The 14,856-nt window shown below is 36.0% G+C and overlaps 1 protein-coding gene across 2 annotated transcripts in view; it reads right to left on the reverse strand.

Moving 5' to 3' along the window:
* Positions 1-328: 328 nt before the first annotated feature.
* Positions 329-14,856, reverse strand: part of LOC128180714 (huntingtin-like) — a 31,863-nt gene continuing 17,335 nt past the window's right edge. For both annotated transcript variants that reach the window (XM_052848840.1, XM_052848839.1), the window contains 26 exons: positions 14,465-14,564; positions 14,012-14,115; positions 13,765-13,840; positions 13,466-13,642; positions 13,235-13,311; positions 12,339-12,471; positions 11,732-11,851; positions 10,935-11,354; positions 10,362-10,539; positions 9,937-10,008; positions 9,535-9,660; positions 8,329-8,505; positions 7,827-7,924; positions 7,207-7,361; positions 7,023-7,091; positions 6,575-6,689; positions 6,088-6,384; positions 5,600-5,755; positions 4,981-5,168; positions 4,715-4,829; positions 4,364-4,509; positions 4,039-4,106; positions 3,689-3,812; positions 3,206-3,368; positions 2,456-2,616; positions 329-2,106 (listed from right to left, as the gene is read on the reverse strand). In XM_052848840.1, the coding sequence (XP_052704800.1) occupies positions 1,863-2,106; positions 2,456-2,616; positions 3,206-3,368; positions 3,689-3,812; positions 4,039-4,106; positions 4,364-4,509; positions 4,715-4,829; positions 4,981-5,168; positions 5,600-5,755; positions 6,088-6,384; positions 6,575-6,689; positions 7,023-7,091; positions 7,207-7,361; positions 7,827-7,924; positions 8,329-8,505; positions 9,535-9,660; positions 9,937-10,008; positions 10,362-10,539; positions 10,935-11,354; positions 11,732-11,851; positions 12,339-12,471; positions 13,235-13,311; positions 13,466-13,642; positions 13,765-13,840; positions 14,012-14,115; positions 14,465-14,564 (3,859 nt within the window). In that variant the 3' untranslated portion in view covers positions 329-1,862. The remainder of the gene's footprint in view (positions 2,107-2,455; positions 2,617-3,205; positions 3,369-3,688; positions 3,813-4,038; positions 4,107-4,363; positions 4,510-4,714; positions 4,830-4,980; positions 5,169-5,599; positions 5,756-6,087; positions 6,385-6,574; positions 6,690-7,022; positions 7,092-7,206; positions 7,362-7,826; positions 7,925-8,328; positions 8,506-9,534; positions 9,661-9,936; positions 10,009-10,361; positions 10,540-10,934; positions 11,355-11,731; positions 11,852-12,338; positions 12,472-13,234; positions 13,312-13,465; positions 13,643-13,764; positions 13,841-14,011; positions 14,116-14,464; positions 14,565-14,856) is intronic.

A 14,856-nucleotide genomic window follows, 5' to 3' on the forward strand; every position in this document is an offset into this window, starting at 1 on the left:
GTATTTTTGGGTGCTTCCACACAAGTCTCAGCTTTTCTGGCTAAATGGTTTTTGAGAAGATTTTTGAAAAATTTGAAAAATACCAACAAATTTTCAATAATTCTATATCTATCCCCCTCTTTCAAGGGGACCTTGCCCGTCGTTTGAATAAACTTGAAAGTCCTTCCCCAAAGGATGCTTTGTGCCAAGTTTGGTTGGTATTGGCCTGTTCTGAAGAAGAGGACAAACAATATAATAAAATTTACGACAAGGACAACGGCAATGATGACAGACAGCCGACAAAATTTGATCAGAAAAGTGAATTTAAAAAAATAGAACACCCCAGGAATTATCTTTAACAAAAAGTTTTATTTCTTGCATGAAATAAATGCTAAAGCAACAACAACAACAATGTATAAATAATTCAATAATACATTACAAGGCGTTGCTACATGATATTTAATCTGACTATGGTATACAATGCATGACCTACTTTCATGTCTTATGACCTAGAATTGTTTTAAGTGACCTAAATCTATTAAGTTGTACCAGAAAAGGTGTCAATAAGATCACTTATTTGAACTGAAACTAAAAACTCTACTAGTGCTAACCATTTCAGAAATTTCTTGAATTGATTTACTTTCATTATCTAGCTAAGAATCAAAAGAATTCTTTTCAAGTCATTTTCTTTCACGAAAAAGAATCATTGATCAGTCATCTGTAAATACAATCAATATAATATTGAGAACCTCATCTCAAGGTGCAATTATTTTGTGTCAATATTTTAAGTTATTTTAAATTGTACAAAGCCCTTTTAATATCATTTTTTATTTAAGAGTAGTTCTTTGATATTCAGCACTGATAAGTTCACAGAACTTCTAAACCAGTAAGTATTATTCACCAGTACAATAACAACAATAACTGGTTTCTTAGTACATGTACCAGTATCTGAATAAAAGTTTCACTTTTGTTTGTACTTTATGTATCTATATGAATACAAAAAGGAATGTTTTATATCCCCATAAATAACATATATAACTGTTTCTCCCACAACACTTCAGTTCCTTATTCCTGACTGTTGGGAATTGTTTTTTCTCTCACATCAAATCATGAAAAAATCAAACTCTCCAAAGTGAGTATTATAATAAATGATTAAAATATTACAAAGTCAAACAAAATAAAGATAATATATAGTAAAGCACTTAATATAAATAGGAACCCTCACTTCTATTTTTTTTTTTAATATATGGAGATCAACAATTAATTTTATAACTTCATTATGCTTTCGTTAGCACTATAATGAATATATATAGTTGCAATGCCTACATAGGGTATATAACATAAATTATAGACTCGATTAATTAACAAAGTGTTTGACAGTATTTCATAATTACTACATGATTTGATACCTAATCTTGCAAAAAGATGTACAGAAAAGCTTGGCTTGCTAAGATATCAATTCTTTAAAATCTTGATATTTCATTCTTCGATATGGTGAGGGGTAAACATATGCAATCCAAAATATTAGCACTACTCAAAAACTGATATTTCTGTCATCAAGAAGATAAATGAAAAAATTGATATTGCAAAAAAAAAGTATCAACATTCAATGCATCAATCATAAATTGACATAGCCATAAAAACTTGCATGAAATCTTCAAGATTACCTTAATTTATAATACACTGTACTACCGTCCTTTCATCAAAATGATCATAGAGTTACGCTTAATTTGATCTATTTCAATGATATCCAAAATGCTTATGTGACCTTTTTGCTCAAACCCTGAATTTAACAGTATGTCTGACAAGTGTTCATGGAATGGCTCCTACAAACCAGTGACCCCAATCATCTACCAAACAACGTATTTAAACAGACTAAGATCTCAGGTCAATGGGTGGGGCTTGATCAACTTTTTCTGGGAGAAGTGCTCAGGGTAGGCTTTTTCCAGCCTCCCCAGCAGATCAGTGTAGGGGGGTCCAAGTGTTGACACATTCTGGAATGTTGAAATGAAGGCCCATTGTTGCTGTTTGTCCTTCAGAATGGAATAGAAGTCGAGAGCGGCCATGCAGAACAAATTCTGGTCAACGGCCTCCATCTTCCCCATCCTGTTAATGACGTGGTTAATTCTACAGACTCATTAAGGAATCTTCAAATTTCTTAATTCATTTTCTAGCCTGTAACCTTATATTCAAGACAAATGTTCTGTATTTTCAATACATAAAGTCAGTGATGCATGTATATGTCTATATATCTGATGCACATGTATGAGACACATGATGTAGCAAAAATTGGTAAATTTTTTTTCAGTTTCACTATGCCCAAACTTAAGCACATTTTCATTGCAAAAAGCATTCAATATTGTCAAAACAAAAACTAGGGAATAAAAATCCTCAAAGGTGTGTAAAAGAAATCCAGTTTTAAAGAAACCTAGAGTGAAACAAAAAGTCCATGAAATCAAATATGAAGAAAGGATACAGAGGCCTAAGCCAGGAGTTTGTTGAGGCACTGATGAAGAAACAGGTCAAACTCCATGTTGCCATGGATACAGGGGTCCGCTGGGTAAAGTTGGATAGAGACAGCATGACCCAGTCCTGGACTAGAGCCTCCTGGCTTTGGTTGTGGAGATTGTTAAACACCTGTACATTCAAACAATGAAAGTATGATTATCAAACAGAAGACACATTATCAGTGGAAATCCCTCTATTAGGCCTATATCTTTGAATCAAAACTTTTACAGCTGACTGACTTAAATCCAAGATTATTACACTACTGCACTAGGGTACATATTACACTACAGTACATGGGTACATATTACACTACAGTACCTGGGTACATATTATACTACAGTACCTGGGTACATATTACACTACAGTACTAGGGTACATATTACACTACAGTACCTGGGTACATATTACACTACAGTACTAGGGTACATATTACACTACAGAACCTGGGTACATATTACACTACAGTACCTGGGTACATATTACACTAGAGTACTAGGGTACATATTACACTACAGTACTCGTGAACATATTACCCTACAGTACTACGGTACATATTACACTACAGTACTCGTGAACATATTACACTACAGTACTAGTGAACATATTACACCACAGTACTAGGGTACATATTCCACTAGAGTACTAGTGAACATATTACACTGGAGTACTAGTGTACATATTACACAATAGTATTAAGGAACATATTACACTACAGTACCTGGAACACAACCATAGCGATCATCTGAGGGTAGGGCTGCTGACTGGAGATAAACTCCCCGATGATTTTGTTCATGATGTCTTGTGGAGGAAAGAAATCAGCCAGGAATGTAGGAAGTACTCGAGTAATAACCCTTGCTTCATAAGGATAGCCCTTCTTTATTCTGGAATGTTACACACAGTTATACGTGATATACATGTAGATACAACAGTTTGACAGGGCACACTTGAGACTGGACAGATATTTCTGTAAGTAATCTTTTTGGCTAATCCAACATTTTGTGACACTTATCAATTACATGTAGTTCTTGGTGCAATCAAAATTTGTTCATTAGAATTATTTCATTAAAATAATCTTGCTTCAAGGTAGAAAGACTGATAGACAGGGTTTAACTCTTTAGTGCCATTGAACATACAAGTGTCTATGGGCATGTATGAAACATACAGTGTGGGCATGAAAGAAAATACAACTTTACTCCTCTACCTATCAAAGAGGACAGTGACTCGTTCCATGGCCACGATCAGAGATTCCGGGTCCTGGTACACCACGTTGAAATCGTAGGCCGCTGAGTCCCTGGGGAGGGGGCTGTACTGGTCATACTGTTTACCTGCCCAACAGAAACAATCCTTCTTTAGTGAATACATCTTCAAATTTTTAATGGAATACTAAATTTGAATGAATATGTATTTCTTTGGCCAAAAGAGTAATGTTAAATCAATAAAAGATAAAAATAGATATAAGCAGCAAGGTTTGGCGAGAATTTATTTTTTAAAATGTCAATGCTCAACCAAGTTTCACATCTCGTAGGTAGAATGTTAAGATAGAGAAGTTACCTGAGTACATGCATGTAAACATCAGTCCAAGGGCTGCTAGAGATCTCTGGGGGCTGGGCAAACACAATCTGCAATGGCAGTCCAAAAAATGTTGTATATTCAAATGTATATCTTTTTATTTTTCCAATAAAAACATCGACTTATTGTGACATATGTACAGAACTTGGGCATTTGTGGTTTTAGGAATTAATGCTGAATCAATTGATTTAAAATAACAATAAAAACAATTATACTGCTGAAACTAAAAAATTTAATGTATAAACTAAGACTTCCCTAAAGAGAGTTCAGGAGTTTGTAATCTATCCATACCTAGTTTGGCTCTTACCTGTCCACACCTAGTTTAACAATGGCGTCTGAGTCCTGCTGGGAGAGGACATCAGTTAAAAGCAGTCTCTCCAAGCCTTTAAGGATGGCCAGATACACAGGAGTGGTCACACTCTCCTCGTTTCCAGAGGCTGTGGAAACTGCAAGCTGTTACAAAGTTTATGGAAATGTCAAATTCTTCGCATGCACGTTATACACAAGGGATTTATTAGGATGAGAATTGGAGAGTGCTTGTACTTACATGTACATTATAGATGGATGAAAACACTACAAATTCATTACTGAATATTAATCAAAGGATGCATGTACATGTATTTTGAGCAGAGTAGATTAACACAGAAAGTGACTAAACCTGAAGAATTTTGCTTGGAAATTCCAGATCCTTCAGATCCACATGATAATTTTCCATGATGTAGAAACCTGTGGCCCACATTGTTAAAATATACTGCTGACTAGTTATACAAGTCCTAAAATGTGAAGGAAAAAAATAATGCTCTGTCATTTACTTATCATGTATTGCATAGTATCAGTATTATGAATTTGAAATTGTGTGATGTATATAATATTTTTTTAAAATCAGAATGAAAAAAAACAATTATAAAAGAAAATGTAGCTTACTGGCTAATGCTGCCTAAATTTCTGAGTAAGAAGTCGGTTGCTATTGGCATCAAAGGTTTTGTTATTTCCTGAACGCCTGCCTCTAGCAGGTACAGAATTCCGTGCATGGCGGCGATTCTGCTCGGCAAATGTGGGCTCCTGAGTCCTATGTCTAATTGCTTCATCAGTTTCTCAATGGCTGAACTATCCTGCAAATGGAGACAATCTTAAACTTCAAAAGCTATTAGTGTTTTTTAAAATAAACTGTTTAGCTCTTGAGGAAAAATATTTGAAAAAATTACATGGCTGTATTTTTCTTAAATAAGACAATATAAAAATATGCAGTACTAAGAAGAAATACAAGGTTCCATTAAAGTTTTGAAAAATTCAACATATCAGTTCATGAAAGCATTTTGGCTTTCAATATCAAACATATAGTTACTGTACTTATATACTGATAATGCAATTGTTATAACATTTGTAAATATACATTGGCAATGCATTGTAACTTCTGCTGATAAAGTTCACTACTATGATCTTCAAAGTGAAGTTCAGCACAAAGTGTTATGTAGATCATTTAGTATCAAGTATCAATTGCCCAACTGTATCACTTATCATGGTAAGTATCCATTGTACTGACCAGTCCAATGACGGCCCCAGCTTTACTGAGGCCCACGTTGATGTACTGCATCACAATCTCATCTTCTGGTGGATGAGCCTTGTATATATCCAACAGGAAATCCAACATCCACTCGTACTGTTCTCTCTCCACAAACAAATCCGACAGGGAAACCAGCTACACAGAGAAGTTTAAAATGTAATTAAGGTATGAAGAGCCTAAAAGCATGTAGAGTTCCAAATCAGATTGTTCATCAATATCCACAATTAAGAATTTTATATTATAAACCAACATAATCTATGCAATCATTAATAGGAAGTCAAAAATTTACAAGTACCAGGGTACATGAAATCTGAAGGATAAAACCTTACTCGCTATTAATATCCATACATATTTTAATACCCATAGAAAGACAACTAGATTTGAAGGTAAAGGGTAACCCAAAAATCCACAAGTTCTGACACTCTTCCCTCTTTATCGTTAAATAAGAACAGAGACCCCTGACCTACCGACTTAACCACTTCTGTTTTCAGCATCAGCGGCGGTTTAAGGATACTGTTGGGAGACAGCCACTGTCCATACAGCTCCAACAGAAACTGCAGACAGGAGTGAATGTCAAGGCCGCTCAGGGAGACCGTCCGCTCTCTCTTGTCTATGCTGATGAGGGGGAACTGTTGTTGGGATGGGAGGGGTGGTGGCTTCTCAGTGTTTTCCTGGTCTGGGCTATTGACAGAGTCGGGAGTGTCCGAGTCAGCTGTTTGTACATGAAGGGCTCCCACCACTGACCAGATAGACTCCACTGACACCTACAAACAATTCACCACTATATAGGATATACACTGAACATACATACATGTGCTCAATTGGGCTGGTTACCTTCAATGCCTCACTAGATTCAAATACATGGTACACATGTATATGTAATAACTATGAGCAAAGGTAAATAGTTTTCTGAGTTTTACAACTTTTGAGGCAGGACTGTAATGCGTGACTTACCTGTCCCAGGTTATAGGTGGAGTCATCAGCCTCCCTCTCCAGGTTGTTATCAAACATGTACCGGAGGACATCATGGTCCTCTCCCTCCCCCAGGCTACAGCTGGACCGGTCCTCACTGATGAATAATGAGAAAAAGCACTGGATTAAAATCCTCCTCTAGAACTTTACACACAATATTACTTATTTTATAAGTAGAAAATGAAATGTACAAAACAAGAATTTTTTCAGTGTGTGAAAATACAGTATTTCTTGATTTATAAAATTTTCTGATTTTTGTTCAAGGTAGAATAAATAATATTCAAAAGAAGAATTATTTCCCTTCCTTGCATGTCTGAAACATGTATTCATTGATTTTTTTATGCATAACAATAAAATATTTGAGGAACTTTATGCATGACTGTAAAATATCTGAGGAATATCACTCAAGTTTTAATCAAATCACTTTTACCATTTTCTGTACAAATCCTGGACCTCCTTTTCAATGATGCCTCGAATGATAGTCAGCTTCTTACCACATCTGTGCAATGGAAATTGATATAAACATGACTATTTCAAGCCTAAATCAATATCTAACAAGTTTTTTGCTTTCAGTAAGCATTTCACTTTAGATTTTTTTTGGGGGTACACCTAACCTTGTATGAAGAAAGCCCAGAGGTTTGTCCCTTGGCCTAACTTCAAATGCACTGTTGCTAGGGTTACCAGGAACTGGGGTCAAAGTTGACTGTAACAACATGGCTGTGATGGCTTTGACAGCTATCACCATACACTGAGACCTCTCAATTTCTTCCTGCAGAAGGAAAAAATCTCATATTTTATCATAAAGTAGGCCGTAAAGGTTTCTTAATTTAGCACATATTTTTATCAAATGTTTAAATTAGCTACTGTAAACCAATAATTGTTTTCGTCATTTATCAGTTAACAAATGGCTTGTTGAGAACTCATCCAGAGGTTGCATGCAACAAGTCTGGATACTTGTAACCTATTCATAATACCAAGTTTACGTTATTTGGATTTAATAAATTGGTTGATAAGGAACACCCTTTGACTGAAGCACTAACAATTCGTTTTGGTATATACATGTATGCATACACGATATGGCCATGCATTTGTATGTGAGCAAATCTAACATAAAGGCTTGTTCAGCAGATCAAGCGAACGCCAACAATTGTTTCAGAGGTATTGGGTAGTTCTGGCGAGCAATTGTGAGTGCCTGTTTTGCTCAACACTTCCTTGGACAGTTCCCCATACTGACCTCCTGGGGAATGTGTTCCGACACATCTTCTATGACCGGGTTCAACACTGCTAACAAACTCATCCACGTCTCCTCAAACTGCTGCCGATTGATCCACCCTGTAACACACAACAGTTAAAGATACAGGAGCTGGGTTTTCAAATCAATGCTGATAACAGGTGTAACAAGTCAACAAACGCAACAGAAATTGAAATCAAAATAAAAGAATCAACTACAGTAAGGTTCTAGAAAGTACTAATGCCATGATGTGAACAGTGTATTTACACTTCAATCATTTATTATTTAAAAGCTTCTTGGAAAGAGTAAACTTTTAGATTTACTTTACAAGAAAACTAATATGCTTACCATCAAATTTCATCAAATTCTTTATATCATAGCTAAAGTAAACAAACGTTTTATGATCCATTTGCAAGTCTTCATAGTATGCTATCTCTCTTTTTTTTATTTGACCCTATTAATCCCCAACACTCACTGTCTGGGTGTATCAATTTTTCATCCTTACCCAACATATTAATTCTGCTCACAAATTCTTTGAGGACATCTTTATCTTTGAGATAATCCACGGGCAAGGGAGGCAAGTGCGTCCTCAGTTCGCCTGAGGGGGTGGGGGTCCATCCCAGCTTCCAGACTAATGAGGGTGTCCGAGCGTAACTGTTCAGGGCAGGTAGGCGAGCTAATGCTGTAACACAGGAGGTCAAATACAGTCACTTTACCATAAAGCAGCTTTGAGAGAGAGAGAGAGAGAGAGAGAGAGAGAGAGAGAGAGAGAGAGAGAGAGAGAGAGAGAGAGAGAGAGAGAGAGAGAGAGAGTTTTCAAACTAAGCAAAGTTCAGGAGAGTCTAGTAGCAACAAATAATTCTTACTGACAACTAGTCTATTAATGCCTTAATTTGTTTACCATTTAAATATAGATTTTACGTGGCAAAATATTTTCTACACTGACCATTCAATCATTAGTCAATTGAAAAATAAAGCTGTCATGATTAACAGTTGGTTAACAGTAAATGAACACCATATAATCAAGCTGACAAAAACTGGTCAAATTTCACAAAGTCAGTATATTGGAAGGCAGTCAATCTTCCACTGATTAAAGGTGAAAGTTTAAAGTTTATTGTAGCTGACTTACATATGATGATGGTAGTGAGATGGCTGACTTACATATGATGATGGTAGTGAGCTGGCTGACTTACATATGATGATGGTAGTGAGATGACTGACTTACATATGATGATGGTAGTGAGATGGCGAACTTACATGTGATGATGGTTGTGAGATGACTGACTTACATGTACATATGATGATGGTAGTGATATGGCTGACTTACATACGATGGTGGTAGTGAGATAGCTGACTTACATATGATGATGGTAGTGAGATAGCTGACTTACATATGATGATGGTAGTGAGATGGCTGACTTACATATGATGATGGTAGTGAGATGGCTGACTTACATATGATGATGGTAGTGAGATGGCTGACTTACATATGATGATGGTAATGAGATGGCTGACTTACATATGCCAATGGTAGTGAGATGGCTGACTTACATATGATGATGGTAGTGAGATGGCTGACTTACATATGATGATGGTAGTGAGATGGCTGACTTACATATGCCAATGGTAGTGAGATGGCTGACTTACATATGCCAATGGTAGTGAGATGGCTGACTTACATATGCCAATGGTAGTGAGATGGCTGACTTACATATGATGATGGTAGTGAGATGGCAGTCAACAAACTGTGGCACTGAGTAAGAACTCCTACTGCTGGACAACAGATATTGCACAAGTTCTGAAATCTGATCACAGGCTTTGACAATCACAGATAATTCTGGAAAAGAAAAAAGAAAGATCATGATTCAAATCACAGGTATTGCCATTTCCTTGTTTTTTTAATTTAATTCTGCTTTAATATCAAATATCTTATTTCAAAATTTGGGAAAATGTACATATACACAATAGAATATTAACATGTTTATGCACAATGGACTTGTATTACATACAGACATAATCATGGAAGTACATGTCACCTTACATCAAAGCTTACATCAAACGTAGCCAATTCAAAATACAGATGATGTACACCTGATAAAGAAACAAAACCTACCATTTTGACTGTTGGGTTCCTCAAACGACTCTTGGCTTGTTGTGACTAGTTTGTCCCCTGGAATGAGTACCACTGGGAGCAAAAATACAAGTTGGATAATATCAAGCAAGAACTTTTTTACATGCAACAACTTTTTTTTATTTGCATCAATAAATCTTTTAAAATAGCAAATTAATTCAATGTTTATATAGATTCTTTATATTCTAAAACTACCCTTGTCAGTAAAACAGAAAAAGACTCAAACTTGAACATTGATGTCAATTACTAAGTTCTTACAAAGAGAGAGTAGAATATCAATACTCAGGTACACATTTTAACCAACAATTTCCATATATACACTGTAATGACATGTATCTTTATTATCATCTACAAGTAACAAATAGTCTGTATGTAAGTTAAGGCATAAAGCACAAACAAATACTTACATGAGAGAAAGACTTGGTAGATAGAAGAAACTATGGATGCTACCCACGACACATGATCTTTTTGACCAATCACAGCGGAGAGTTGCTGATTCTGCAGGATGATTGCCATACACATCAGGCACGTGTTTAATTGTTCTGAGGTGGGCAGTATGTCATTGTGAAACATCCAACACAGCAGCTGCAGAAATCAATATTTAAATTTTGAGTACATTTAAAGCAAAAAGTTTACTGTTCCCTGTGGTCAAAGCATTAAAATTTCAAAATAAAACAACCCCCCCCCCTTCTGTTAGACCCAATATTGATTCTTTACATTCCAAAACATTCTCAAAGAACGTGTACAAAAGTTAGATAAAAAAAAACATGTACCCAGTATTCTGAACTCCCAAAAGTGGAAACAATTAACATTTATGAATCAGGCATCACAAGTGCATTATATTTACATGTAAATATAATGCTCCCATGGCAAAAATGTATAACTCAACAGGAACAGAACTACTGGTAAATAAATATTACAGTTTATTTTACCAGTAATCATTACCGGTAATTAAAACAGATGATTCACAGATGTCTTACCTCCATGCAAAGTACACTAAATTTACAAATATCACAGTGAGATTCCACAGGAATGTCTGGTCTCCATGGCAACCTCGCCAAAGACTGTAAATAACAGTTCAGTGTCTTTGTCAAGGAAAAAATCATGTCCCTCCACGAGGAGTCGGAGAAGACGTCATTCATCTTCTCCTGATATTGACTCTCCTTCACGTAGAGGGACGAAAAGCTCAGTATTTGGTGGGGCACAGGGAGCAGGTTGATGACGTAATTGATGTGTCGGGTCAAGGTCAGCTGGGCGGCCTGGAATAGATTGTCGGTGACCGGCTCCTGGAGCACCTGGTTCCCCTCGCTGTCCAGCACGGTCACGGAGTCCGTACTCTTTATCAGGGTGTGTTTGATCCCCAGGATCAAGCATTCCGACAAAATGTCCAAACTGAACTCCTAGAAAAGTCAATGAGAGAGTGGAATAACTGGATTATATCATCTATATTACTAGTAACCATACCTGCCAAACTCAAAACATGTGATGGGTCACATCAACAAAATAATACCAGTCACTGCTGCAACTGATCAATTGTCACAAAGTTTATCAGATAAGTCTTTAAAATGAGTTGGATTACCTACCGGTATATACACAGTATGTACTGTAATTTTCAGAGGCATAAAATCCATATAAAATCCATATCAAGTTTAAAATGAAAATATGTTCAACTCCATCTCCATCAAATTATTTAAAACAAAATTTTATAAAATTTTACACAAGTCCATTGTTTTGGGATCATGTTATTTCCTTATAAGCCATGTCTATCTACACTTACCTTGGTCATGGTAATTGCCAGTATCTCGGCGTACTCCAGCTTGTGTAGCAGTAGGCTGCACTCCCGGGGACTGGAGTCAGGGTGAAAACACTGGTACTTCACTAGAGACCGGTACATGTCCTACACAGAAAGACAAACACACACATGCAAAAGTATTAAATACTAAACTCAGATTTTTTGTTCAGTTGTAAATAATGGGCATCCCCAAGTAAAGCATCCCCTCAAAAACAAGAAATATTTCTCTGTGTTGAAAATCCAATTAACCTTTTTTGTTGTGCTCTATAGTTAACTAATACATAAAATTTTAGTCGTACATGTATATACTTGAAAATATCAGTTGTCTCAATGAATAACTCACAGATAACTATAGAATGAAATAGGGTTCGACTTATTGCATTGCTGAAGAAGTATGCATAGTTAAAGGATGATGAGTGCTATATTTTTTTTTTAAATCTTGCCCACAAAGTTTGGTACACTAAAAACACACTAAAACACACCTACATACGAGTTTTTGAAGCTACATGACTATCTCTTTTGCAACAAGTTGCATAAAGGTATGGCTCCATTTACACATACAGGTATGTGTAGCAGGTACCTATTCCCTTACCTTGTCCATCTGGTTGTGGACGCACTCTGTCTGGTGGAGTACAGGATGGCTGGCCCCTTTACACAGGGACAGGGAGGTCTCAGGGTTCAGTGTCCCCCTCAGCTTCTGTAGCAGGGACACCAACCGGGCATGTCTACCAACATAAAAGAAACTCCTTACCTGTCCATAGATACATACATGCACATGTACAACCTAGCATGTCTGCCAACATAAAAGAAACTTCTTACCTGTCTATAGACAAATACATGCATATGTACAACCTAGCATGTCTGCCAAGACAAAAGACACATTCCTTATCTTTTCATTGACATACATGTACATGTACAACAAAGCATGTCTGCTAAGACAAAAGTCTGTATCTTTCTATAGACATACATGTACAAGCTAGCATGTCTGCTTAGACAAAAGTAATTTTTCATAGACATACATGAACATGTTTGCTAATATAAACAAAACACTCCTTATCCTTCGATACACACACTTACATGTAAACTGTACATGTGTATAGTGTACATGTGTATGTAATTGTTCTTCTACCTTCAATCAAATTATACTACTGAGTCCTAGGTTCTAAATAACACCTAGTGGATGTGTAAATATCATAAGAACCATGTTTTGCATACTGTCATCAACCAACTTTTATTAGAGATACTTTCATTTCATGTTTATTCAATGATAAACTTGTTAGCTGTGACAAGTTTTCATAACCATACACACCTACATCTATGTTGATACAATTACAACAGACACTTAAATACTGTTTTCCAAGGAGACATGACAACAAGGCACTTGCAAATTCTCACAAAAACTAAAACTTTCTCAAAAGTGAGTAAAAGTTAGTTTATAATACAAATGAATACTTTTTGTATTTCTTCTATTCTGAGAATAAAACGTACCTCTTTAACAATGAGTGGGTGTCCATAAACTTCAGGAGTTTGTCTAAATCAACTACTGGCAACTGCTTTTTGGCATCCTGACAAGATTAATATGAAATTACAAAAAAAAGAAACATGTAAAAAAAATAGTGTGCTGAATAAAATTATTTTATTTTATTTATAAAAAAAAGAACTTGTAATTTCTACACTATCTACAGCCAGAAGAAACGGTAATCACACTGTGCAACAAACCTCGAAGTTGTCGGCCAGTAACATCTCCACGCGATGACAGGCTATGGTATCACATAGGCGGGCCACAGACAGATGGTGGGTGTTCAAGAACTTGTCAATCAACAAGGTCAAAAGGGCACCTGTCTGGCTGAGATGAATGGCCTCCACACACTTCATCGTCTTCTTGATCAGCGACGGCTGTCACAAAACATCAATCAGTTCAGAAAAGGGTTACCTCAAAACAAGCCATTAAACTGTTATAGCTATCAATATTTTTTTCAGAAAGAGGTTTCAAAAGACTAAAACAACTTGTGGCATACCTTGGAGACATCTTGGCCTCTGGAATGAATAGCCTGAATGAACAGACAACTGGCAGCAGAGTTCCTGTGTATTGCACTGAAAACATAGAGAAATTGATACTTTATTTATGCACATACCGTATAATTACATGCATATCTTTAATTTGAGTGAACTTAAGTATAACAATAACTTGGTACATTATATCCACATTTTATGTGTGAACAGATAAGGTTTGGATTCTGTGTTTCATTACATATAATTGTTTACCTGATGAAGTCCTGGACAGGGGATTCCCGGGACAGCTGAATCAGGTCAGTCACATGGTTAATCACTAACCAGGTCATGTGTTCAGCGTCCAACATGTTCTCACACTGTAACACAACGCCAGCTCTTTGTTAAAACATACCAGTGATCTTTTTATCATTATCAAACAGCTTTTAAGACCATTAATGGTACAGATATGTGCATGCATTATTTGTTTAGAAAGAAATTTGCAAAAATTGATTAAAAAAAATCAATCTTCAAAACATTTCTGCTGAACACTTTATGCTTTTCTCATAAAGTTTTTCATTGTAATTAATTTTCATCTGTTGCAAAATAACTTTTTTCTTAAAATCAAATAAAGTACCCTAGTACATGTTTAAATCTGTTAAAGCTACAAGTCTATTTGCAAGGACATAAGTAATCAAGTCTTATCTACATATCTAACAGATTACTGACCACAAAATCACAGAAAAGAATGATTCCTCCTCTGCGTAGGATTTCCTGGTTACAGCAATGAGTCTCTGCCACAGGGTGGGCCTCATGACTGGTGGACTGACTGAAAACAGAGAGCAAAGGCTGACAGAGGATACAGACATGCATGAGTGAGGAGGACAGCCAACTCTCAAGAGAACTCCTGATTATTCATCTCCCCTTGAAGGAGAGATATTGGTTATATTTTTTTACTTTAATAAGAATAGCACATTTTTCTTACGGATTCTACATACTTGTACCAAGTTTGGTTAAAATTTGACATTTTGTTTCACAGAAACAAAATCAAATTTTGATAATTTAAGTGAAGGAGTACAATGGATCATTTTCTTTTTTAAATATTTCAATTTCATATACAA

The sequence above is a fragment of the Crassostrea angulata genome, chromosome 4 (genome assembly GCF_025612915.1).
Source record: "Crassostrea angulata isolate pt1a10 chromosome 4, ASM2561291v2, whole genome shotgun sequence".
Taxonomy (NCBI): Eukaryota; Metazoa; Mollusca; class Bivalvia; order Ostreida; family Ostreidae; genus Magallana; species Magallana angulata.